Source organism: Nycticebus coucang, chromosome 7 (genome assembly GCF_027406575.1).
Source record: "Nycticebus coucang isolate mNycCou1 chromosome 7, mNycCou1.pri, whole genome shotgun sequence".
In the NCBI taxonomy this organism is placed as follows: Eukaryota; Metazoa; Chordata; class Mammalia; order Primates; family Lorisidae; genus Nycticebus; species Nycticebus coucang.
This window is the reverse complement of record NC_069786.1, coordinates 67735368-67761816: the sequence shown is the minus strand read 5'-3', so window position 1 is coordinate 67761816 and position 26449 is coordinate 67735368. Positions and strand designations below refer to the sequence as shown.

The 26449-nt window shown below is 37.7% G+C and overlaps 2 protein-coding genes across 2 annotated transcripts in view; one reads left to right on the top strand and one right to left on the bottom strand.

The window, feature by feature from the left end:
• Nucleotides 1–265: 265 nt before the first annotated feature.
• The window catches only part of DCAF17 (DDB1 and CUL4 associated factor 17), a 48824-nt gene continuing 22640 nt past the window's right edge, over nucleotides 266–26449 (bottom strand). Inside the window, exons 7-14 of the mRNA XM_053598074.1 lie at nucleotides 26181–26285; nucleotides 25784–25889; nucleotides 14395–14537; nucleotides 8785–8894; nucleotides 5512–5602; nucleotides 4661–4744; nucleotides 2120–2275; nucleotides 266–1348 (exon numbers count right to left, since the gene is read on the bottom strand). Of these exons, the coding sequence (XP_053454049.1) occupies nucleotides 1208–1348; nucleotides 2120–2275; nucleotides 4661–4744; nucleotides 5512–5602; nucleotides 8785–8894; nucleotides 14395–14537; nucleotides 25784–25889; nucleotides 26181–26285 (936 nt within the window). The 3' untranslated portion in view covers nucleotides 266–1207. The remainder of the gene's footprint in view (nucleotides 1349–2119; nucleotides 2276–4660; nucleotides 4745–5511; nucleotides 5603–8784; nucleotides 8895–14394; nucleotides 14538–25783; nucleotides 25890–26180; nucleotides 26286–26449) is intronic.
• LOC128590685 (thymosin beta-15A-like) lies at nucleotides 17223–17816 on the top strand. Its single transcript, XM_053598084.1, has one exon. The coding sequence runs from the start codon at nucleotides 17291–17293 to the stop codon at nucleotides 17426–17428; it is 138 nt and encodes a 45-aa protein (XP_053454059.1). The 5' UTR covers nucleotides 17223–17290; the 3' UTR covers nucleotides 17429–17816.

Here is a 26449-nt window from a genome sequence, read left to right as displayed (position 1 = left end):
GAGAGGGGCGGCAGCCACTAGCTGGCTAGGGCGTGGGGCGTGAAGGACTTTACTGTAAACCATCAAAGCTAAAAATTCCATATTTTAACCTTAAACTTGAATCAGGAATGATTTTTACTGCTGTTTCCTTTCAATCTTTTTTTTTTCTTCTTTTTTAAATTTAATCATTGCTGTGTACTTTTTTTAACTAGTTAATCTTTTGAGGTTGAATCACAGAAATGTACTGAACATGTGTACTGCTTACAAACAACTGGATTTCTCAAACAAGAAGCACAAAAAAACACTTTATCCCATTACTTAGGTAGCCTTTATTTAACAGTCTGAAGAATGATTATTGAAGTTCAAGGACCATATACATATTAAGATCTTTTCTAACAAAAAAGAAAAATATTCATTTCATAACTAAGATAGCCCAAATTTTTCTTTTGGCTAATCAGGTAACTCCCAAACTAGTAAGAACTCCTCCTGGGACTTCATCTAGTCTTCTTCAGGGAACAGAACTGGTGCAGGCAAGGGTACCTTTATCTTACTGCATAGGTATGAAAATATTGCTTAAAAAATTTGGCAGATTGACTTAATAAATGGAATGATGAGAAAACATCCTTAGACATACTAAGAGTTAAATAGGATACATATCTAAAAAAGTTTCATTTACGGTTTCCTTGGAATCCTAAGTTTATAAGTTATGTTTTTAAGCACATATAAGTTTATTTTTTTAAATAAAACTGTGATTATATATTTTGGCTCAAAAGTATGCTTTCACATTATGTATTTCATTTCTCATCCTTAAGCAACGTTTGGTATAGAGGATTTGGGATTTCTTTCTGTAGCTTTCCTATCTTTATTTTTGTTTCTTCTAGCCTTATCAATTAAAATTCCACCTTCCCATCATTGACTCTCTCTTCAACAATTGGAATTAACCTTTCCTTTTCTGTTACCCAGCAAATATTTACCTTATGACCTAGCTCAAAGCTCCAAAACACTAGACTTCATGGGCCAGCATTCTAAAAAAACCTTTACATAAAATGAAGTCCTCATAACCTTCTACAGCAAGAGCTTAAAGAAGTTACAGTCATCTGAAGTCAACATAAGACCTTTTCTGGAAAATACTGGCAAATACGCCATGCAGACAACACAAAGAAGGACTGGACACAGTTGTTAGGGCATTTGGCTAAAAGTCTCTTAAGTTACAGTTATCTCACTCTTTTTAACAATTTCTGTCTATGGTTTCTTCTTCTTCCCCAGTGTCACATACCATCTGGTAAACATAGCAGCTGAAGACCCTGTTGGGTTTCTGTTCTATGTGCAGCACCAAGTCTCTGTCAAAGTAGACTTCATGGCTATATGTCTGTAATAAAAGTACAATCACTTGGACTCTCCTTTTCATATAAGCATATCCACCACTGTGTCACTAAAATGTCACATTATCTATGCTAGTAATCTTCAAACATAAACTTAAAGGTAAAACAGCTGCCAGAAATAGTTATATTTTTCATTATTTGTAAATATGCAGATTACTAATGAAAAAAAATACTATAGAAAATGGAAAATAAAAAGAACTCTGGATTCAGGATCCTAAATACCCAGGTCTTACTGCCAACACTGTTAACTATCTACCTCACTGTGTGATCACATCCAAGTTGCTAAACCTCTCATGTTTTCCATTGATAAAACAAGGCTGGATAAAACAATGTCTACTATTCCTTATAACTTTTATATTCTGTAATAGTAAAGATCAAGTATTTCCAAGAGTACCTGGAAACCCTACATGCCTAGGTACAGTCTCTATTTGTAACTGTGGAGATTTATTACTGTATACTTCCATTTTTTTTAAATGCTACCAAACTTGGGAGAGAATCAAAGACCAGAGTAAGGAAACAGCATGTTTCAGAAAACATACAAGGCTTTATCTTTAAGGCCACTGGTAAGGAGATATCCCCTCATGCCAAGCAAAGGAAGGCACAGGTACTAATTTTGTTCTGTGTATAGGGTAATAAACTGTTCACATGGCCACTGGCATATGTGAATCTGAACCGACATGAACACAGTAATATCTGTTCTAATAAATGGTACCTATAAAGAAAACTCTTAAATTGTATTCTATGAGAACACTACTTACCACATCCCATGACTCTACTAGTGGAATGCTTTTAAGTAAAGTTCCATATTCATTACAGTGAAAGTCCAGGTGAGCTTTTCCTTCAGCATCTATCTGAGTAACAGCTACCACAGAAAGCAAATCCAACTCATCTTCATAATCCACAATTTTAAAAGTCTAGGGGACAGATGGGTAAGATGGAGGGAATGAGGGGAAATTTTTATTCAGTTAGGATTATGCCTACGTTTGTAGTTTAACTATTCTACTACTTACAAAAATATGGGAGGAGGAAGAATGAGTGGGGTAATAGGTAGAGACGTGTCTTTACATATATGCTTAGTAAAACATCAGTCTGAATTTTTAAGAGGTAAGTACTATCCTACAGTTTCAGAACCAAATCTATATAGATCTCAGCCCAAGTATAACTGAATTCTCTACAGTGATAACAAACCAGAACTTCTCCAAATTAAAAAGATATTCAACAGCTGCCTCTGACATGTGTGTTTGCTGATTCCCACGTTAGACAGGATATATAGAGCTCAGTCAGTTCTGAAACCTGAAGAGGTTTCACTGAACTCTAAAAGTTCTCATATAGAAAAAAACAACCAAAAAACTCCAGTCATTTCAATAAGGACTGCCGACCTCTAACATACTATTTATGAGTTTATTTTCCAACTTTTCTTTTGCTTCTTGAGACAGAGTCTCACTCTGTTGCCCAGGCTCACAGCAACCTCAAATTCCTGGGTTCAAATAATCTTCTGCCTTAGCCTCCCGAGTAGCTGCGACTACAGCTGCCCACCACTACGCCCAACTAATTTTTCTTTTTTTAGTAGATGAGGTCTCACTCTTGCTCAGGTTGATTTCAAACTCCAAAGTTTCAAGGGATTCTCCTACCTGAGCTTTCCAGAGTGCTAGGATTACAGGCATGAGCCACTGTGCCTGGCCTCATCCTTTTGGTTTTTATAATAAACCTTTTTCTTATACTTGAGGGAGAATATCAGAAACTGAACTCCAACCCACAGAATAGGACTGGGACAAGAGGAGATTAGCTATGATAAAGTGAAAAACCACAGAACTCTGTCTCAAGGAAGAAAATCTGTAACTTTAAAAACCTCAGGGGAAGTGGATCAGCATCCAGCCATACAGGAATGAACCACAGGAGAGTATACATTGGCTGAATGCCTGGCATAAAAGACACGCATAGCAAGTTTCTTTTAATCACCAAGCACTAATCCTCCATTTACCTCTGGTCAAACTGCTCTTTAATCCATTGACATTTTCTGCCTTTACCACTTTTATTACCTGTGTGTGCTTCCTTTTTATTTACTTTTTTCCCTTCATCTTACCATGGTCAAACTTCAAAGGGTGATTTCCTGCCTGGGTGCCAGTGATTTTACATAAGTAGATTTAAGACACAACTCCTTTCAACTTTTCCTTTATGGGCTAAAAGACTTTGTATTTTAATCTCATGATATCAATCATCTCTCTTTTTGCTATCACCTTTTCCCTCTTAATTATTCATGCTACCTGTTGGTAATTTAGTACATCTTTCTTGAATATAGTTTTATATAAAGATTAGGGAGCTTTCTGTTTTATTCTCAATAGGTTTCCATGGTACAAAAGAATATATATATATATATATTTTTTTTTTTTTTTGAGTTTTAAGGGCAACCATATACTGGGCCACCTCCAGCCTATTTTAAAATATTTCTATCTAAAAATGGTCACACACACAAACAATATAGTTAAGTGCTCTACACGGATTTAGTATTTATGCAATGGTTATATGCTTCAGCATGATCACTGTCAGTTGATTTCGTAAGTACTTCCACTGCCTCTTTAAAGGAAAGAGATAAAAAATAGGCAAAGCTGGGCGGCACCTGTGGCTCAGTGAGTAGGGCGCCGGCCCCATATACCGAGGGTGGCGGGTTCAAACCCAGCCACAGCCAAACTGCAACAAAAAAATAGCTGGGCATTGTGGCAGGCGCGTGTAGTCCCAGCTGCTCAGGAGGCTGAGGCAAGAGAATCGCGTAAGCCCAAGAGCTGGAGGTTGCTGTGAGCCGTGTGACGCCACGGCACTCTACCAAGGGCAGTAAAGTGAGATTCTGTCTCTACAAAAAAAAAAAAAAAAAAAAAATAGGCAAAGCCAAGTGAGGACTCTCCCCTCACACCCTTCTCCTCTGGCTCATGAACATTAACAAACATATCCATGTCCAGTAAGTAAAAAATAAGGCAACAGGCACAAAGTCATTAGGATATAACCCAAGAATTTTCTAATAAGAGATTTCCCTAGAAAGTGTATACATTAACAAAACAAAACAATAAGCTGACAGTGTTTTCCAATTATTTTAGTCCTACAAACAAAATTTTATAAATAATTCCAATATGAAAAGAGAGGACAGTGGGGCTAACTATGTTTAAATAGTATACATAATCGTAATCACTCTGCCTGTATGAAACCCCTGACCCCAACATCTACTCTCAGCTCTGAGAAGCACTAATTTGAAATGCACAATGCAAGTTCACACTGGTTTGGTTTATTATATTTGGCTAAAGTAATACCTCCTGTTCTGGGTCGTCATCCAGAAGGTGAAAACTTTTTTTTACCACTCGTCCGGAAGCTGTAACAGTGATTAAGTTTTCATTCTATCATATGGAGAGAAATAAAAAGATATGACAAGTTCTCTTATATGCAGTAACAAGCAAAATTGTATTAACAAATTAGGTGACGCTAACCAACCCTTCTCCAACATCCATAATTCTTTTCTCAAATGAGATAATTCTGAATCAGACTTCTGATCCTCCACTTAGTAAAAATACTCTACTAAGAAAAGTTTAAATGAATAAAATGCCAGAGTAGGCAAAAATTAAAAAGTTATAGATTTGCTGCTTCTTTTTCTTTCTGACTTTTGCCTTAGTAAAGTACAGCAAATTTAAAAAATTTCCCTCCCCATTTTTTCTGTTCTTAATTTATACACTAAAGGAAAAGTACCATATAGACTTAGAAGTATGGTACGTAAATTTTAAAGATTTATACATACCCCAACTAAACCTAAGTCTGTACAATTAGTTAAACCTAAAGGTTGATAATTCATCAATAAAAACTTAAAGAGAAATCCAGAAAGGAAAGAGAAATAAGATAAACTCAATATAATCAACTTTCTTCAATCCCATGTACACGGCTAACACTGGCTACCAAGTAGATGACATGAACAGACTTTTGTAAGGGTTGTGCTATTGTTTTCAGCCATATTCATTTTTAAAAATTTTAATTTAATTGTATTTGTTTTTACACAGGAAAGGTACAGTAAAATGTTTTTAGCCACATTTAAAGGCAAATACATTTGCTTATTATATTGTCATATAGAAAAAAACAATGACATATGACATATTTTAAAGTATTCCTGACTTACTTTGTTTTTCTCCCTGTTGGCCAAAATGACAAAATCTTCAGAGATCTGATGCTGAGAACTATTATTTTCTATTTCAGTTAGCTTTAAAACTCTAAAAAGGAAAAAAGAATTTTGAGAACCTAAACTTTCAAAACACCATCAAAGTGTCAAAGTTGAACTACTGAAATGAAACTCAACGAATAAAACTTAATAGTAGCAATATTGAGTTAGTTCTATTCTCCTAGTGGTTAGTTTGCAGTACTACTGTATGATCACTCCTTCAAATTCAGATATTTTGCTAAACAGAAAAACATAGTAACTGTAACAACAGGTGCAACTCAGGTAATCAAACAGCTTGCTCAGGGCTAAGCCAGCTTCTAAACTGGCTCAATGACAGTTACTCTGAAGAAACTCACTTCTGCCACCCTACAATAGGTCTTTAACATTTCAGCTTTCACAATGACATTGTAACAATATTTGCATTTTTATTTCTGAACACAGAATAAGATATTTATGAACAACACTTAGAGTTAACTATGAGAGTGAATTAGCAACTAAATCTAAACTAGGAGTTTTCATGATAGAGTAATATTTAAAAACTGCAAATGACAATACTTTTTCTTAAGATTAGTTATAGTTAAAGATTTGGATTTTCGGGCGGCGCCTGTGGCTCAGTGAGTAGGGCGCCGGCCCCATATGCCGAGGGTGGCGGGTTCAAACCCAGCCCCAGCCAAACTGCAACAAAAAAAAATAGCCGGGCGTTGTGGCGGGCGCCTGTAGTCCCAGCTGCTCGGGAGGCTGAGGCAAGAGAATCGTGTAAGCCCAGGAGTTAGAGGTTGCTGTGAGCCGTGTGACGCCACGGCACTCTACCCGAGGGCGGTACAGTGAGACTCTGTCTCTACAAAAAAAAAAAAAAAAAAAAAAAAAAGATTTGGATTTTCTCAGTGCAAACAGACTCATGGATCAAGCTTATTAAGAGAAAGCACAATAATTTTCTCACCACCCACACAAATCCATTCACATCATTAAAAGCTTCAAAAGTACAATATTTTCTAAGCCGGTAGTCTCAGGCACAGGCAAAGAAAATAGTGGAGGGGAGCAGCTACTGTGCCCAACAGGGGCTAGAGGCCTCAGAGTTACCAGACACAAAAAATTTAGACAATCTCTTAAATCACTCAATTAGTTATCTTAATTAGTGCCAATATTTAAAAATACCTATCTTTTAAAACCTGGCAAAAGGGCATATACGCTTTGTATGCCTTATTTTCTTAAGTTCAAACTAACATGGGTGGTAACAAAGATTAAAAGGATAAAGCAATAAACATTTAAAGTAAAGCTTACTAAAGCTGAATCATAGTTTATGATGTTTTGTAAAAGTTAATCATCTTACTTAATTAAATCCTTTCATCCTCTTTCATAACAGATTCAGAGAGTAGAAAGCATACTGATTCATGAAGTATAAAGAATAAAGAAAAGGTACATAACTACAACTTGGACTGTACCTAACAAATGCATACAATGTAACTTAATCATCTGACCCTCATATTAATCTGAAATTAAAAAAAAAAAAAAGAAAGAAACACTTTTCCTTCTACTCTACTGTGTCAAGCATTATGCTCAGCACTGGGGTTCCAAGTCTCAGCCAACCAGACCCTTTCTCTGTCATTATGGAGCTTATGATATTAAACTTAGATATTGAAACAGATGACCACATAAATAATTAACATTACTCTAAGTGCTATAGAGGAAGATCTTACAGTGGGTGTTATGAAAATACTATGGGCAAGCAAATCTAAGAAGGTCTCCGTGAAAAAGTGACATTTAAGCTGGGCCATAAATTATGAATAAAAATTAGGCAGAAGATTGAGTAGGAGAAACAGAATCCAAAAAGATAGAACAAGTCCCTGAGCTTTCTGAAAAACAGTATGACTAAAGTTAATTGCATGGGAGAAGGATCTTTCAGACCTTGCTAACTATGATGGTCTTTATCCTAAGAGCAAGGAAAAGCAATAAAAAGGTTAACGCAATAGAATCCACTTGCTTAGGTTTTTGTATTCATTTTTTCATTCTAGCAGCTGTGAAGAAAAACCAAGAGTACGAAAGTGGATTCTGGAAGTCCTGGAAGGAGGCAAGGACTATAGTCAGCTAATGATGACAGAGGCCAAGAACAGAAATAGACAGATGTAAGAAATATTTAGTAACAAAATAAATTCAATTGATATGGTATATATGTGTGAGAGAGAGAGAGAAAAAGAGAAGGCATATGAGTGTTTAAATGTCTGTATAGATGAAAGGCAAGCTGTAAGAAGGTGTAAAGAATGATTTGACTTCTAGCATGACCTTACATAAAAAGTTCGGGCTAGTATATGGACTTTGGAGTTTTGGCCCATACATGATTTTTGAAGTTAAAGAAATAAATAGAATCATGCAGAAAGGGAATGCTGAGTGCAAAGAGGACCTAAGTCCTGAGGACATCCAATTCTGGGAAGAGGAGTAAGAACATGAAAGGATACGAAAAGAGACAGTTGAGAGAGGGAGGGAAATATTCAAGAGAACTGTGGTGTCAGGGAAGCCAAATGAGTGTTTCAAGGAAGGTCAATTTGCAGGAGATGTGTGTGCCCTGGAAAAAAAGTAAAACAAGGTTTACTTCAAACAATCCACTACCTTTCCTCTGGTAAAGCTGTCTTTCAGAATAAAGTCACATCATCTTTAGTATTAATCCTAGATAATCAAGACCTGATGAAGAAGGACCAATTTCTAATCCCTTTTGCTTACATATCATCCATCAAAGAACTTATTCAATGTAATTTTTATAAACAGTAATGATGAAGCTGAAAGAATAAAGCCAGGTTTTCTAGTTGTCAGTCTCTAAGGAAGCATTGTATAACAAACTTACTATTATTATTTTGAGACAGAGTCTCATTTTGTTGCCCTTGGTAGAGTGTCATGGGGTAATAGCTCACAGCAACCTCAAATGCTTGGGCTTAAGCGAGCCATCCTCTTGCCTCAGCCTCTTGAATAGCTGGGACTATAGGCGCCCACCACAATGCCTGCCTAGTTTTTTCTACTTTTAGTAGAGATGGAGTCTTGCTCTTGCTCAGGCTGGTCTCCTGAGCTCAAACAATCCAGCCACCTGGGCCTCCCAGAGTGCTAGGATTACAGGAGTGAGCCACCACGCCCAGCCCAACAAGCTTCTTATTAATACTTCCATAACTGGCTCATTAGTTAGGCAGCAAAAATAAAGATGCCAATAAATGCTACCTTTAACTTTAAAGTGTTAATGAAATTACTCACTTGACTTGATTTGGGCCAACATGTATTATTCTACCAGAAGCATCAGGATGGAAATAGATCCAGTCAGATTCTAAAGAACAACACTCCATTTCTTGGATCCCATTTTTTGCCTGAAGTGGAAAAAAAAAAAAGAACAAAACTCAAGATTAAAGGAAAATAAAATAATTTTTAAAACCTAACACAGTTATAGATCAGTAAGTCAAACATCCAAGGAAGATAATTGGGATGAACTGGGATGTACGTGAGGGCTGAATGAGGATATTCAAATTCAAGAAATTTAGAACAAATTCAGAAATTTCATGGATTTACTTTTACTATACATTATATTTCACAAATAATATAACATAAGAGTTACTATATCTCAAGCACCTACTTTGTGTCAGAACTGCAACAAATGGTTTACAGTCACTATTTCATTTGATCTTAATAATACTCACAGCAAATATTGTTATCTGCATTGTATGGATAAGGAAACTAACACACAAAGAGAGTAAGTCATTTGCCCAATGTTTTGAACCTACTAAATAGCAGACCTGAATCCAAAGTCTGTGGACTTTCCATTATAAAACTCTGCCACAATTAAGCACGTGTAGCTCCCTACAACTTCTTCCTGCCTTGCCCATTCTCAGCAACCTGTCAATCAGAAGAGCAGGTAACAGTAAAATAAACATGTAACCAAACCTATAATCTCAGACATGGATCATATAATTTCCTGGGATAAGTCCAATGTTAAACTCGAATGTCTGAGGAAGCAGTCTAACATTACTTAGCATTTAAAGCAAGAAGAGAGATCTCACTGTAGTATATTTCAATACTAAATTGAATAAACCTTCTATGATATGTAACCACATATGTACCCAAATGTTTTATTTTGTACACAGGAGCACTGGGAACTAATATCAGCTTGGATATATTAACTTCACTGGCTTTATTCATGCCATTTAATTCCCTTGATTTCTCCAATGTAAAATGAAATTATACCATTTTTCCTATTAAATATTCTCAAAAAGTTTGATATGTTAAGGTTTATTTTTAAGTTTAATTTATGTGTAAGTAAAACATATAGATAGAACAGGTACATTTACCTACCTGCAATAGCCCCCATTCGTAAGTGTGAGTTGTACATAAGTTGGATGTTTGTAACTCAGGGACTGCCTACAGTGACAGGCTACTATGTTCTAGGTATCACACTAGGCATTCATAACTGACATGAATTAAACATAATATTGCCATCAAGAATCTTGTAGTCTGGGGGAGGGAGAAATATAAACAGAAAATAGTAAGGCAGTGTGGAAAACAAAGTGACTGAGCCAGGTACAGGATATTGTCAAGCACCCAAACTCAAGTAAGCAGAATTTTGGGAGTAAAAAAAAGCTTGGACGAGGCTAAGCAGAAAATAGTCAGGAAGAAAAGATGACAAAACTCAAAACACAGAAGTGTTAATTCATAGCATGTACATATACGAGTACCAGATAAAACCAAATTGAGAAGTATATAGTGTCTAGCTGTGAGACTGGAGAAGTAGGCTGGGGTTACAACACAAGTGCTCTATAGAACATGACCTAAAACATTTTGGAAAACATTTTATGTATTGAATTAGTGAGTGAGTTTTAATTTGTCAAGAATTTTTAAGTATCCTAATTATTTCTAATAGGAATGGTGATTTTACATTTTATTAATGCAATTAAACATCTTGACTGTAACCATTGAAATTGGGTACAATCAAGATGTGTCCTGGGGGCATCAGCATACCAAATTTTAGTCTGCACTACAAAGCCATAGTGGTCAAGACAGCATGGTACTGGAACAAAAATAGAGACATAGAGACTTGGAATCCAATAGAAAACAAGGAAATGAAACTAACATCTTACAACCACCTAATCTTTGATAAACCAAACAAGAACATATCTTGGGGGAAGACTCACTATTCAATAAACGGTGTTGGGAGAACTGGATATCTACATGTAAAAGACTGAAACTGGACCCACACCTTTCCCCACTCACAAAAATTGATTCAAGATGGATAAAGGACTTAAATTTAAGGCACAAAACAATAAAAATCCTCAAAGAGGGCGGCGCCTGTGGCTCAGTGAGTAGGGCGCCGGCCCCATATGCCGAGGGTGGCGGGTTCAAACCCAGCCCCTGCCAAACTGCAACAAAAAAAAATAGCGGGGCATTGTGGCGGGCGCCTGTAGTCCCAGCTGCTCAGGAGGCTGAGGCAAGAGAATTGTGTAAGCCCAAGAGTTAGAGGTTGCTGTGAGCCATGTGATGCCATGGCACTCTACCGAGGGCGGTGCAGTGAGACTCTGCCTCTACAAAAAAAAAAAAAGAAAAGAAAAATCCTCAAAGAAAACATAGGAAAAACACTGGAGGATATTGGCCTGGGGAAAGACTTCATGAAGAAGACTGCCATGGCAATTGCAACAACAAAAAAAATAAACAAATGGGACTTCATTAAACTGAAAAGCTTCTGTACAGCTAAGGAGACGACAACCAAAGCAAAGAGACAACCTACACAATGGGAAAGGATATTTGTACGTTTTGAATCAGACGAAAGCTTGATAACTAGGATCTATAGAGAACTCAAATTAACCCACATGAAAAAAGCCAACAATCCCATATATCAATGGGCAAGAGACATGAATAGAACCTTCTCTAAAGAAGACAGACGAATGGCTAACAAACATGAAAAAATGTTCATCATCCCTATATATTAGAGAAATGCAAATCAAAACCACCCTGAGATACCATCTAACCCCAGTGAGAATGGCCCACATCACAAAATCTCAAAACTGCAGATGCTGGCATTGATGTGGAGAGAAGGGAACACTTTTTTTTTTTTTTTGTAGAGACAGAGTCTCACTTTATGGCCCTTGGTAGAGTGCCATGGCATCACACAGCTCACAGCAACCTCCAACTCCTGGGCTTAAGCGATTCTCTTGCCTCAGGCTCCTGAATAGCTGGGACTACAGGCGCCCGCCACAACACCCCACTATTTTTTGGTTGCAGTTCAGCCGGGGCTGGGTTTGAACCCGCCACCCTCAGTATATGGGGCCGGTGCCTTACCAACTGAGCCACAGGCGCCGCCCGAGAAGGGAACACTTTTACATTGCTGGTGGGACTGCAAACTAGTACAACCTTTCTGGAAGGAAGTATGGAGAAACCTCAAAGCACTCAAGCTAGACCTCCCATTTGATCCTGCAATCCCATTACTGGGCATCTACCCAGAAGGAAAAAAATCCTCTTATCATAAGGACACTTGTACTAGACTGTTTATTTCAGCTCAATTTACAATCACCAAAATGTGGAAACAGCCTAAATGCCCACCAACCCAGGAATGGATTAACAAGCTGTGGTAGATGTACACCATACTATTCAGCTATTAAAAAAAATGGAGACTTTACATCCTTCGTATTAACCTGGATGGAAGTGGAAGACATTATTCTTAGTAAAGCATCACAAGAATGGAGAAGCATGAATCCTATGTACTCAATTTTGATATGAGGACAATTAATGACAATTATGGTCATGGGGGGGGAAGGAAAAGCAGAGAGAGGGAAGGAGGGAGGGGATGGGGCCTTGGTGCGTGCCACACCTTCTGGGGGAAAGACATGATTGCAAGAGGGACTTTACCTAACAAATGCAATCAGTGTAACCTGGCTTATTGTACCCTCAATGAATCCCCAACAATAAAAAAAAAAAAAAAAAAAAAAAAAAGATGTGTCCATGATAGCATTAGTTCCAGCTAACTTCTTTAATATAAGACATATACACACTATACATATCTTTCTTCTGGAGATTGTTCTCTTTATTATCTCTAAATAGAACACATACACAAAAATTATCTCTCTTTATGCTAAATATAGGCAGCTTTATTATCAGTTCCTATAGTTTTTATTATTTGCTCAAATGCTAGATTTTAAAGCTCAGTTTAATAAAGAAAGCCACGAGGTTGCCACATGTGACAAGCAAATGAGAAAATGGAAAGGAACAATGCTCCTGCAAAAGAAAACTGAAATTCACTATAGATACTGTGCATGACAATGAGGGAATAATAAACCCAAGACTGTGCTGATCTTCAACAAAGTGAAAGGTGATCTGGGACTCTAAAAGCCACTGGAGTCACAGTGACCGAGCAAGGACCAAGAAAAGACGGGTGTGGAATAAGCTAAGCCTGCCTTAAAAATAGTTTATCTGTTATATCAAGAGGTTGAAAAACTAATCAGCAACACAAAGCAAAAATAGAACCCCACTTCTCTATGGACTCATTTTTGCATAATTCCAACCACTGTACTTAATACACAGCACCTTTTGTTTCTATATGTCGCTTTCTTTAGAGAGTTTAAGCAACTTCAGGGAAGGGAATGTGTCCCCAGCCATGTCTGACATGTGGTGGGCCCTCAATAAATGTTTATTAAATAAAAAACCAATGTTTAAATCGCTTATAAGAAGAAAATGAATTCAAGGGATAAAAATTTCCATTTTCCTATTTTATTTTCTATTTTATCTTGTACCATTTCTCCCTACTCTGCTATAAATAACATAAGAATACCCTTGAAAATTCAAAGTGTTTGAATGCCTACACTGTGACCACCAGAGTTCTATCTGGTTCTGCTCCAGAAGGCAAATAGCAACTATCATGTAGAAGCAAAACAAACAATACATTCCACCAGCACTTTCAGAGGCAGCTTAAACATATTCCATCAAGGATTCTTGCTGTGGAGCTTCAGAGATCTCCCTTGCTGGGAGATTGGTAAGAAAACAAAAACTGAAATATTCTTGGCACTCCAAGAATTTTCAAATGTTAATGTTTTAAAATTATGGGTAATATGACGGGCGCGGTGGCTCACGCCTGTAATCCCAGCACTGTGGGAGGCTGAGGAGGGAGAATCGCTTGAGCTCAGGAGTTCGAGACTCGCCTGAGCGACAGTGAGACCCCGACTCGAGAAAAAAATGGAAAAACCCAGCCGGGCGCCACGGCGAGCGCCTGTAATCCCAGCGGCTTCCGAAGGCTGAGGCAGCGGGGTGCCCGCAGCCCGAGTCTGAGGTTGTGGTGAGCTACCACGCCCACTGCACTCTGCTCAGGGGCATAGGGTGGGACCCTGTCTCAACAACAACAACAAAAAAATTATGGGTAATATACACACGTTTGCAATTCTCTGTATTTGTCTATATTTTAAATTGTTCACAAATTATTTTTTTCCTTTTCTCATTTTCTCTTTTGTTGTTCACAAATTATTAAAACAAATAAAGTATCTTAGAAATGTGGACCTATTAGAGAGGTACAGAATAAGGAACTCTTTTTTTTTTTTAGAAACAAGAGTTTCATTTTGTTGCCCTTGGTAGGGTACCATGGCATCACAGCTCAACAGCAACCTCCAGCTCTTGGGCTCAGGCTATTTATTCTCTTGCCTCAGCCTCCAGAGTAGCTGGGACTACAAGCACCCGCCACAGCGCCTGGCTATGTTTTTGTTGCCGTTTGGCCAGGGCCGGGTTCGAACCGGCCACCCTTGGTACATGGGGCGGGTGCCCTACTCACTGAGCCACAGGTGCCACCCAGGAATTTCTAATACAAATTTACTATTAGAAAGTCTGATTCTTCAGATTTACCAAAGAATTGTCTTTTAGGGCACAAATATGGAAAACTCCTCTTTGTTTCTTCTTATTGGGTGTGATGATATAGTGCCAAGGATGGCCTCCAATCTGAAAAGCATTCTCCAGTGATGACACCTCAAACAGCAGTGGTGGTGGGTCTGCAGAGATGGGAGAAGGAATTTATTAGCTTGTCTATTCTGGTGGCCTTGGACCATTCATTCACTGAATTTCAACCTTTACTTTGCATGCATCAGATATGAATTTCTAATAATGAAAATATTACTTTGTCCAAGAAAATAAAATACAATCAAGAAAGGCTTATTTGTTTTTTTTTTTTTGTAGAGACAGAGTCTCACTGTACCGCCCTCGGGTAGAGTGCCGTGGCGTCACATCGCTCACAGCAACCTCTTAACTCTTGGGCTTACGCGATTCTCTTGCCTCAGCCTCCCGAGCAGCTGGGACTACAGGCGCCCGCCACAACGCCCGGCTATTTTTTGGTTGCAGTTTGGCAGGGGCTGGGTTTGAACCCACCACCCTCGGCATATGGGGCTGGCGCCCTACTCGCTGAGCCACAGGCGCCGCCCAAGAAAGGCTTATTTGTAAGAAGAGAGAAAGCTAGTAGAAAACAAGTATTAGGCTATGTGTCAACTTTCTAGACAGATATCTGTTTTTAGGTAACCTATGTGTGGCCCACAGGCAAGCAGAGATAAAAAGTGGGCTAAAGGTGCTTATGAGGGCAAAAAATGACAAAGTACACTTAACAAAAGCAGCTACCATTTTCTGAGCATCTACTATATACAGGACATTGGGTTAGATACTATTTCCAACTTTCATAACAATATGAAACAAGGTAATTAGGTCTAATAATTTCTTCGAATGGGAGGAAGGGATCTTCTATACCCTACTAACAGGTATACCCAGCAAATTTTATGAGATTTGTCTTGCTTAAGATTTGTAGTACAGAAGTGACAGTAGTCATAATGAATGTACCCACACACAATAGGGCATGTCACAATGGAAGCTTTATTAAAGGGTAGCCATTACTACTGGTATTACCACCAGACAAGTTAACTTTAAAGTGGTTGGTTTGCATATAAGAAATCTGTTGGTGCTTGGTGCTTTTATTCTTCTCCGATGACAGTTTTGTTTTTTTTAGAGTTACGGTCTCACGCTCCATTGCCCTGAGTAGAATGCAGTGGTATCATCATAGCTCACTGCAGCCTCAAACTCCTGGGCTCAAGCAATCCTCCTGACCCAGCCTCTGGACTAGATGGGACCACAAGTACACACCACCCGGCTGGACTAATCTTTGTATTTTTTGTAGAGATGGGCTCTCACTTTCACTTGGGCTGGTTTTAAACTCGTGACCTCATGCAATCCTCCTACCTTAGCCTCCAAAAGTGCTAAGATTACAAGCATGAGCCACTGCGCCCAGCCTTTGATCACAATTTTAAGTAGAGTATAAAAGTTCTACTCTTAGACAAACAAATGGAAGGTACTACAACTTTCAAAGACCAGAATTCCTTTTGGGCAACCCTTAGGAAACACCACATGGTCTGTTTGGGAAGGCCTAATCTATGACTCCCTTATTTACCCCTCTATCTTGAGAGTTTAATTTCTGACGTATGAGGCCACTACTATTAGTGATGGAGTTTATCTTAGGAAGACTATCCATGTAAGAGTCACAGCTTTATTATATCTCTTCATAAAGACAATTTACTATTTAGAGCTATATACACACAAAAAAAATAAGTACAGTTGACCCTTAAACAATAGGAGTGAGGGTTAAGGTCAATAACAAATACCCCACACAGATGAAAATTCACATATAGCTTTTGACTCCTTCAAAACTTAACTACTAAGAGCCTACTGTTGACTGGGGCCTTTTACCAACAATATAATTAACACATAAATAGACTAGTAAATATATATATTTTACACATTCATGACATACTTAACTTCTTTTACTAATTTTTTTTTTTGAGACAGTCTCATTTTAACATCCATGGTAGAGTGCCGTGGCATCATAGCTCACAGCAACCTCCAACTTTTGGACTCAGGTGGTTCTCTTGCCTCAGCCTCCCAAGTAGCTGGGACATACTTAACTTCTTAACTTTTTTGACACTTTTAGACTATGCAATTCATCTGCAAGTTTTTTCAAATTTTGGCAAATCTCCAAAAAATTTTCCAATACATATATTGAAAAAAATTGCATATGACTAAACTCGTGCAGTTCAAACCTGTTTTGTCCAAAAGTCAACTGTAGTATAAACAGATATACAAATCGATAATCTTAGTTGAGGAAAAAATTAAAGATATAAACACATCACATATAGTATTTAAAGTGCTTCCTTTTTCTGGCCAGGTATGGTGGCTCACGCCTGTAATCCTAGTACTCTGGGAGGCCAAGGCGGGTGGATTGTTTAAGCTCACAGGTTTGAGACCAGCCTGAGCAAAAGCGAGACCCCATCTTTACTAAAAATAGAAAAACTGAGGCAAGAAGATCACTTGAGCCCAAGAGTTGGAGGTTGCTGTAAGCTATGACACCACAGCACTCTACCCAGGGCAATAGCTTGAAACTCTGTCTCAAAAAAATAAATAAAGTGCTTACTTTTCTTTGTCTTTTAAGATAAGGGTTATATCTTTACTATACAAAGGTCTTTTTAGGCAATAAGAAAAACAGAAACACCCCAACAGAAAAATGCACAAAGGACATGAGTTGGTAAATTAGAAAGAAAAATCTATCACTAGAGTTTGAATTTGGGGTTAAAATTTAATTATGTATATAATAGAGAATGTAAAATAGAGATTCAAAATAGAAAAATCGAAGCGGTCCAGAGCAAGTGGAGGCCTTATCGACGTAGTCGGTATTTCGCGAGTCTTCAAGCGTTAAGTCTTTCTCTAAGTCAAGATGAGTGATAAGCCAGATTTGTCGGAAGTGGAGAAGTTTGACAAGTCAAAATTGAAGAAAACTAATACTGAAGAAAAAAATACTCTCCCTTCTCAGGAAACTATTCAGCAGGAGAAAGAGGCTGTCCACAAATCATAAAATGGAGATCCTCTCTCAAGAAAAATTTCAACATTGCCTGAGAGCCTTGGTTTTAGGCTTGTTTTTTGTAAACCTGTGTGTTTAGAGATTTTAGGCTTCTTGTGATGTCTTCTTACCTATAGTTCTTGGCTAATAAGTTATGGGTAACCAATGTTTTAAGTTCATTTTAAAATGCCCATTGGTACATAAATTCTAGGTGGCAGATGCTGTCAGTCTCATCATTGAAGACCTTAGTGTGTGTAGTCCTTACACCACCTACTAGATGAGCCGATTTTAACCTTCTACAATGGGTGCCTCCATTGCTTCATAATCTTCATGAGATTTCATGCTTTTGCAGCTTCTTATAGTTTATTTTCATTTTTAATGTAGCAATAAAATATGAATGTGAAGTGCAAAAAAAAAAAAAAACAAAAAAAAACAAAATAGAAAAATCAATATAAACAGATGTATTTAAAAATAAATACTTTTTCTACTATCTGTTTAAAATGACCCAAAGTAATAGTGAGACTGCCCACAACTCTGATGTGTCCTGCCAAAGCTGCCAAGAGCCCAATTTTTTTTTTTTTTGAGACAGTTTCACTTGGTTGCCCTGGGTAGAGTGCTGTGGTGTCATAGCTCACAGCAACCTCAGACTCTTAGGCTCAAGCGATTCTCTTGCCTCAGCCTCTCAAGTAGCTGGGACTACAAGTGGCTGCCATACCCCCCGGCTATTTTTAGAGACAGATGGGGTCTTGCTCTAGCTCAGGCTTGTCTCGAACCTGTGAGCTCAGACAATCCACCTGCCTCGGCCTCCCAGAGTGCTGGGATTACAGGTTTGAGCCACTGCGCCTGGCCCCCGAAGAGCCCAAATTTTGATCTCTAATACTATTCTCAATGAAAAAGGCCTAGAAATTCTTAGAATGTAGCTGATTCCAGTCTTGTGTTAAGAATATTTTAGGATGAATCTGGACCATCCTGTTATTGTTGGAAAGAAAAGATGTTTACAAAGCCTTGAGAGGACAGTGTTAAAAGAATAGGATAACAATTATGATTAGAATACTCTGTGAATGTTCAGACAGTAACATACTTCAAAAGAGTTTTAACATAAAGCATACAAAATGATTATTGTATTGTTTATCAAAGAAGGGCTATGAAATAGGATATGATTTTTCTATAATTTTGATTACATGATTAATGATTTTTCTATAATGTAGGAGATAATTAACCTTATATATTTCCTTTCTTCTTTTAAGACAAAGTCTCACTCTGTCGCCCTGGATAGAGTGTCATGGTATCATAGCTTGCAGCAACCTCAAACTCTTGGGCTCAAGTGGTCCTCTTGTCTCAGCCTTCCAAATAGATGGAACTATAGGTGCCTGCCATAATGTCTGGCTAGTTTTTCTATTTTTAGTAGAGAAAGGGGTCTTGCTCTTGCTTAGGCTGGTCTCAAACTCCTGAGCTCAGGAGATCCATCTACCTTGGCCTCCCAGAGTGCTAGAATTATAGGTGTGAGCCACTATGCCTTGCCAACCTTACCTATTTTTTCTTCTTCTTCTTCTTTTTTTTTTACAGAGACAGAGTGTCACTTTATCACCCTTAGTAGAGTGCTGTAGCATTACAGCTCACAGCAACCTTCAACTCCTGGGCTTAAGCGATTCTCTTGCTTCAGCCTCCCGAGTAGCTGGGACTACAGGCGCCCGCCACAATGCCTGGAAATTTTTTGTTGCAGTTTGGCCAGGGCCAGGTTTGAACCTACCACCCTCGGTGTATGGGGCCGGCGCCCTACTCATTGAGCCACAGGCGCTGCCCACCTTATCTATTTTTTCTACTAAATGTTTCCTGAAAAAATTTAGGTGTGTTTAGTAAAATTATAAGGTATAGAACAGAATATACAATACACCACATTTAGTATAAGAAAGAAAACAATATTTCAAGTTTATATACATATACATTTGCTTATTTTTGCAAGAAAAACAACAGAAAAATGAACCAGAAACTAAAAATAATGGTTACTTATGGGGGCAGATGTGAGATGAAGAGAGGGAAGTAACAGGATATAAGAGTTAGACTTGCAATCAAAATTTCCGAGTATATTTTTTTATATAGTTGTGACCTTTCAATTACATACATATTTCACAACTTCAAGAATAAAATCAAAGGAAGTATCACAAAAATGGAAAAGCAAGAATCCAATGTACTTAATACTAATATGAAATCAAGAGGTCAACAAATACACACCCATACAAGAGAAAAACACAACTAAACTCACATGGAGAAAGAGGGGAGAAGAAGTGGGAGGGGAGAGGGGCGATGGAAGGAAGGAGGGGGGTTACTGTACTCTCACCCAACAGGCACAACTGGGGGAGGGGCACAACTACAACTTGGACTTTACCTAACAAAGGCAAGTAATGTAACCTCATCATCTGTACTTCATACTAATCTGAAATTAAAAGGAATGAAATTGAAAGGAAAAAAATGAACCTCCAAATTAAAAACAAATTGAAACAAATGAGCCTAATTATATCACACTGGTAACCTAATCTACAGAAAAAAATGATTTAAATTACCTTCAAACACATAATTCTGTGTATACATTTACTGGGCTGTACACTAAGGAGAAACAGAACTACAGAGAAATACTAACCTTGGTAAAGTATCTCAGGAATGGAAAAAAAAAAAAGTATCCAATGTACTCAATACAACTATGAAATCAATATATAATCACATTCATATGAATGGCAAAACATCACTATAGCCCAGAAAGTAGCAGGGAAGAGGAGAGAAAGGGGAGGGGAGATAAGGGAGGAGGGAGAGTATTTGGGGGACCTCCCCTAATGTGCATGATGCAATGGTACATTTCAAACTATTAAGAAATGAGTATAATTGTGATGGATGTGTTACTTAGTTCAATGTAAGCATTTCACACTGTATATCAAAGCAGTACACTGAACTCCATAAATGCATCAATGTACAAAAATATGATTTAATAAAAAATAATAATTAAAAAAAAAAACAGAAATACTAACCTTGAGTCTCCATACTTTACTACTTTCAGTAGCAACACCAGTACTGCAATTTTAAGACTATGATACATATACAATAAATAAAGAATAAAGCTTATTAGAAAGCAAGAAGTTCAGTGTGAGTTGAAAGAAATGTAAAATCAGGCTTGGTGCCTGTAGCTCTGAGGCTAGGGTACCAGCCGCATACACTGGAGCACATACAAGTGCCCACCACAATGTCCAGCTAGTTTTTCTATTTTTAATACACACGAGGTCTCATTCTTGCTCAGGCTGGTCTCAAACTCCTGAGCTCAAGCAATCCACCTGCCTCAGTCTCCCAGAGTGCTAGGATTACAGGCATGAGCGCCCAGCTATACCCTTTTCTTTTTCACTTAATACAGCTTGGAGGGCGGCGCCTGTGGCTCAGTCGGTAAGGCGCCGGCCCCATATACCGAGGGTGGTGGGTTCAAACCCGGCCCCTGCCGAACTGCAACCAAAAAATAGCTGGGCGTTGTGGCAGGCGCCTGTAGTCCCAGGTACTCGGGAGGCTGAGGCAAGAGAATCGCTTAAGCCCAGGAGTTGGAGGTTGCTGTGAGCTGTGTGATGCCACGGCACTCTACCGAGGGCCATAAAGTGAGACTCTGTCTCCAAAAAAAAAAAAAAAAAAAATACAGCTTGGAAACTGTTCTATATAATGCAAAAAAATTTCTTCTTTCTTTTTAATAATTTAAAAATTAAACTTTATGATACAGGCTTACAAGGAAATGATACTAGTATAATTTACCAAAGTACGTGTTGTTTCCAAACTTTTGGTATTAGAAACACTGTTTTAATTTTACATTTATCAGTTTCTACATATGAATAAATCTGCGATAAATATCTAGTAGTGATATTTCTGGGCTCAAGGAATTTATGCATTTAAAATTTTGATATGTACTGACAAAATACCATATTAAAAAATTGTTGGGGACTATAAGGGATCTGCCAAATAAATGAAAGTACCTTTTTTACACTTTCACCAAACTGTGTTATATCAAAAGTTCTGAACAGCCTAAGCAACAGAGAGAGACCTCCATCTCTACAAAAAAATTTTAAAAATTAGCTGGGCATTGTGGTGCATCCCTGTAGACTCAGCTAGTCAGGAGGCTGAGGGAGATTTGTGTAAGCCCAGGAGTTTGAGGTTGCCACTGTAGCTTAGCCCAGGTGACAGAGTGAGGCCTAATCTCCCAAAAAGAAAAAAAAAAAAAAAGCCATTTACACTTCCTTTTCTTTTGAACATTAATATCTTTTGATTATTTTTTAACTGTGTTGTCATTCTTTTTCTTACTGATCTGTAGAACCCTTTACATATCAAGGAAATTATCCCTATGTAGTATTTTTATAAATATGTCTCCTGTTGGTTACTTGATATGCTTATGTTGTGCATGTCTATTTTTGGGTTTTGCCATGCCCCCAAAATTTGATTACCTAAGAATTTTATTTTTAGGTAATCAAATTTATCAATTTCTTCTTTTATGGCTTTGGGTTTTGTGTCATACTTAGAAGGGCCTTTCCCACTCTGAAATAAAAAGATTCTCCCAAGTTTTTTTCTAGACTTTTAAATCTTTTATCTACCTATTTATTACTCATTTTGATGGAAATAACATTAAAATGACATGCGACAATATAAATCTCAAAAATAATATCCTGAAGAAGCCAGATGAAAAGGTACATACCATATAATTCTACTAATAATAAAACTCTAAAATATATAATCTATAATGAAAAAAAGTAGATCACTGGTTGGCTAGGTTGGGGGTGAGCGGAGAATTGACTAGGAACAGCAAAGAACTTTTTGGGATAATGAAAAGATTCTAAATATTGATTGTGGAGTGTCCATAGTATACATTTGATAAAACAAACCATATAGTTAAAATGGGTGCATCTAATTACATGAAATTATAGCTCAATTGAGTGGATTTTTTAAAAAGTTAGCTATTAAAAAGGATTTATTGAATTATTCTTTTTTGGTTTTAAATTTACAGAAATATATACATGAAAGGATTAGGAAAAAACTTACAAGGTGGTAATAGGTAACTCATGTAAGAGAAGTGTAAGTATTTTAAATGTTCTCCTTTGCTTACCTTTATTCCCTAATTTTTCTATAATGAAAAGGAGCTACTTTTATATTAAGAAAAAAGTTAAAGTGAATATAGATATTATTTTGTATGGATCTTAATCACACTGAAAAACAAATTTGGAGACAAATAAAATTTCAGTCTCTACAGTATGAAATAAACACTCAATGCTTCCAATACAACATGCTACTTTTCTTAGCCAAACATCCCCTAATCACTGAATTATTATTATTTTATAATTATTCTTTTACAATGACAAATTATTTCAGAGATTGTGTTCTCAAACATTATTATTATTTTATTTTTTTCAGACAGTCTTATTTTATCGCCCTCGGTACAGTGCTGTGGCATCACAGCTCACCGCAACCTCCAACTCCTGGGCTTAGGTGATTCCCTTGCCTCAGCCTCCTGAGTAGCTGGGACTACAGGCGCCTGCCACAACGCCCGGCTATTTTTTTGTTGCAGTTTTGGCCGGAGCCCAGTTTGAACCTGCCACCCTCAGTATATGGGGCCGGCGCCCTACTCACTGAGCCACAAGCACCACCCCCAAACATTATTATTTTAAAGATAAAAAAAAGTGGGGCCCAGAGAGGTTAAGTAATTTGCCCACTAGCATACCACCAGTCAGTAGTGGAGTTTCACTTTTACTAGTATCCAAAATCCTGTCTTCTTTCTTTTTTCCAGCAGTTTTTGGCCAGGGCCAGGTTTGAATCCACCACCTCCTGTTTATGGGGCCAGCGCCCTACTCCTTTGAGAGCTACAGGTGCCGCCTAATCCTATCTTCTTTCTATAAACAGGGACCAAAACCATAGCACAACCCTTCAGGCTCGAGGTGCTTTTTCTTTATCACCTTTGTGCTTTGTTTTACTCACATATCCTCTACATTTTAACAAGATTAATGCTATCATTTTGGGGAACTCTTTTCAAAATACCCATTCTAGTTACTACTGAAGTCTATAGTATTAAAATTTTTAACAGATTCCTGCTAGTATATCTGTATTGAATATAGAAGGTATTGCAGGGGCTGTGTTTTCATAAAACTGCCTAATTCAGCTTCTCTCAAGGCACTGAAACTTGAGTAATTTAAAAAATATTTAGTTTCAACTGCATGGATAATAATTCTTATGTTAAACTCTCTCAGTACTTGGCATTTACTAGTAAAAACATTTTTTCCCTTTCCAACAATTATATCTTTCATTTCTGAAAGAATAATGACAGATAGTTGGGCGTTGTGGCGGGCGCCTGTAGTCCCAGCTACTCAGGAGGCTGAGGCAAGAGAATCGCCTAAGCCCAGGAGTTGGAGGTTGCTGTGAGCTGTGACACCACAGCATTCTACTGAGGGCAACAAAGTGAGGGTCTGTCTCAAAAAAAAGAATAATGACAGAAAAAATTCTCATCTTATTCTGAGTATATTAGAAAAATTTATTGAGTTTGATCAAAAAAATACAATGCTTATTGGCTAGAAATTAAAGGATATGTCCTCAACAGGATAAAGAAGATAGATATTAGGATAACAAAATATATTTTCACTTTTAATTTACTCATGTAATTTTTTCCTACATTTTCTCTTTTAATTTACTTGTGTAAATTTAATATCTACAGTGTCTCTTTTTTTTTTTTTGAGACAGAGTCTCAAGCTATTGCACTGGAATGTCATGGCCACAGCTCACAGCAACCTCAAACTCTTGGGCTTAAGCGATTCTCTTGCCTCAGCCTCCCAAGTAGCTGGGACTACAGGCGCCCACCACAATGCCTGGCTATTTTTTGTTTTTGTTGCTGTTGTTGTTGTTGTTGTTGTCATTATTGTTTAGCTGGCCCAGGTCAGGTTTGATCCCCCCAGCCTTGGTGTATATGGCCAGTACCCTACCCACTGAGCTATGGGAGCCACCCTACATTTTCTCTTTTAATTTACTCATGTAATTTTTATATCTACTATATTTGCAAACATTAAACCATCCTGGATTCCTGAGATGAACTCTGAATAGTCATGGTTTATTTCTTTTAATGTACGCTGTTGACTTTAAGTAGTGTTTGATTTCTTTTTTAATAAATTGAATTTGATAAGCTCGTTAAATATAGAACATCTTTTTTCTTTTAATGTACGCTGTTGACTTTAAGTAGTGTTTGATTTCTTTTTTAATAAATTGAATTTGATAAGCTCGTTAAATATAGAACATCTTTTACCTTACTTATAGAATTGTGTGTAATTTTCTTTTTTGTGCTTTATCAATATTTCAGTATATAGGGAAGTTCTCTCTCTCTTAGTTCTGTCTATGTTCAGATGGTATGGTAATAGCATTTTCCTTGGAAAACGTCTTTCTCAGAGATGGATAAATTTCACAGAATTGTAAAATATTAAGTTATATGAGAACAAAGATGGTATCATTTGCTATAACTCCTCACTAAAGATAAGGAAATCAGGAATCAGAAGGGGAAAGTGACCTGCCAAAGATCTCTGGCCAGGGCGGCGCCTGTGGCTCAGTGAGTAGGGCACCAGTCCCATATACCGAGGGTGGTGGGTTCAAACCCAGCCCCAGTCAAACTGTAACAACAACAACAACAAAATAACCGGGTGTTGGCTCAGCGCCTGTGGCTCAAGTGGCTAAGGCGCCAGCCACATACACCTGAGCTGGTGGGTTCAAATCCAGCCCGGGCCCGCCAAACAACAATGACGGCTGCAACCAAAAAATAGCCGGGCGTTGTGGTGGGCGCCTGTAGTCCCAGCTACTTAGGAGGCGGAAACAGAAGAATGGCTTGAACCCAGGAGGTTGCTATGAGCTATGATGCCACAGCACTCTACCCAGGGCGACAGCTTGAGGCTCTGTCTCAAAAAACAAACAAACAACTGGGCGTTGTGGTACTCAGGAGGCTGAGGCAAGAGAATCACCTAAGCCCAGGAGGTGGAGGTTGCTGTGAGCTGTGTGACGCCATGGCACTCTACCAAGTGCGATAAAGTGAGATTCTGTCTCTACACAAAAAACAAACAAACAAACAAAAACACAAAGATCTCTTGCCAAACAAGGCTCAGCATTCTCAGGCCTTTAGTTCAATAACTGATAGATTTTTTTTCTTGACACTTACTCAATAGCAAGAAATATGCTGTATAGGATATTTCCTACACAGATAGAAATATGCTGTATAGGAATAAAATGAATTGAGTTTATAAATAAATAAGTAAAACATTTGGATGATTATAGTAACTATTTAAATGACTGCTTATTTTTTTAAGGTGAAAAAATACTATAGAATAGCCATACCTGTGATTTTAATATTACAAGGAATGCCAAAAGGAGCCTCTCCTACAGTTCCAGTAGTCCCACCCCATCTGCATGCACACCCTAAGTCAAGTTTCTGTTGCATGAACTAAAAACAAAACAAAACAAAAATGGTGGCTTTAGCACCCATTTATTTGCTGTGTAGAAAGAAAAAAAATAAAATTCACATATATATGACAGAGAACATGTCCTTATTCAAGGGCCTTTTTGTTTATCTTCCTCACCTGTTTTAAAGATTATCTTGTCTTTCTGTGTTTCTACAGTTTTATAGAATTGAAATCTAGACAAATGTACTCTAAATACTGCTCATTAAAAACAAATCATATTTCAGTCCAAACATTATATTAATTATAACACAGCATGTTTCAGTTTTCTTTACCTGTTCAGTGATGGCTTGGAAACTATAGAGTCTGACCAGTCCCGAGCTGTACATCACAATTAGTATTCCATGAGACAAGGTAGCATCGGTTACATTCCCGAAAATCTGGGGGGAAAGGCATATATCACCTGAGAAAAGACCATAAGGCCAATATTCTGAGCATTCACGGAAGTTTGTATTCTTGCTTTATATTCAGTTTACCACTATAGCATTGATGCCTAGTATTAAAATTCAATTATAATTTAACAACTTGAGGCTCACTTTAGGGG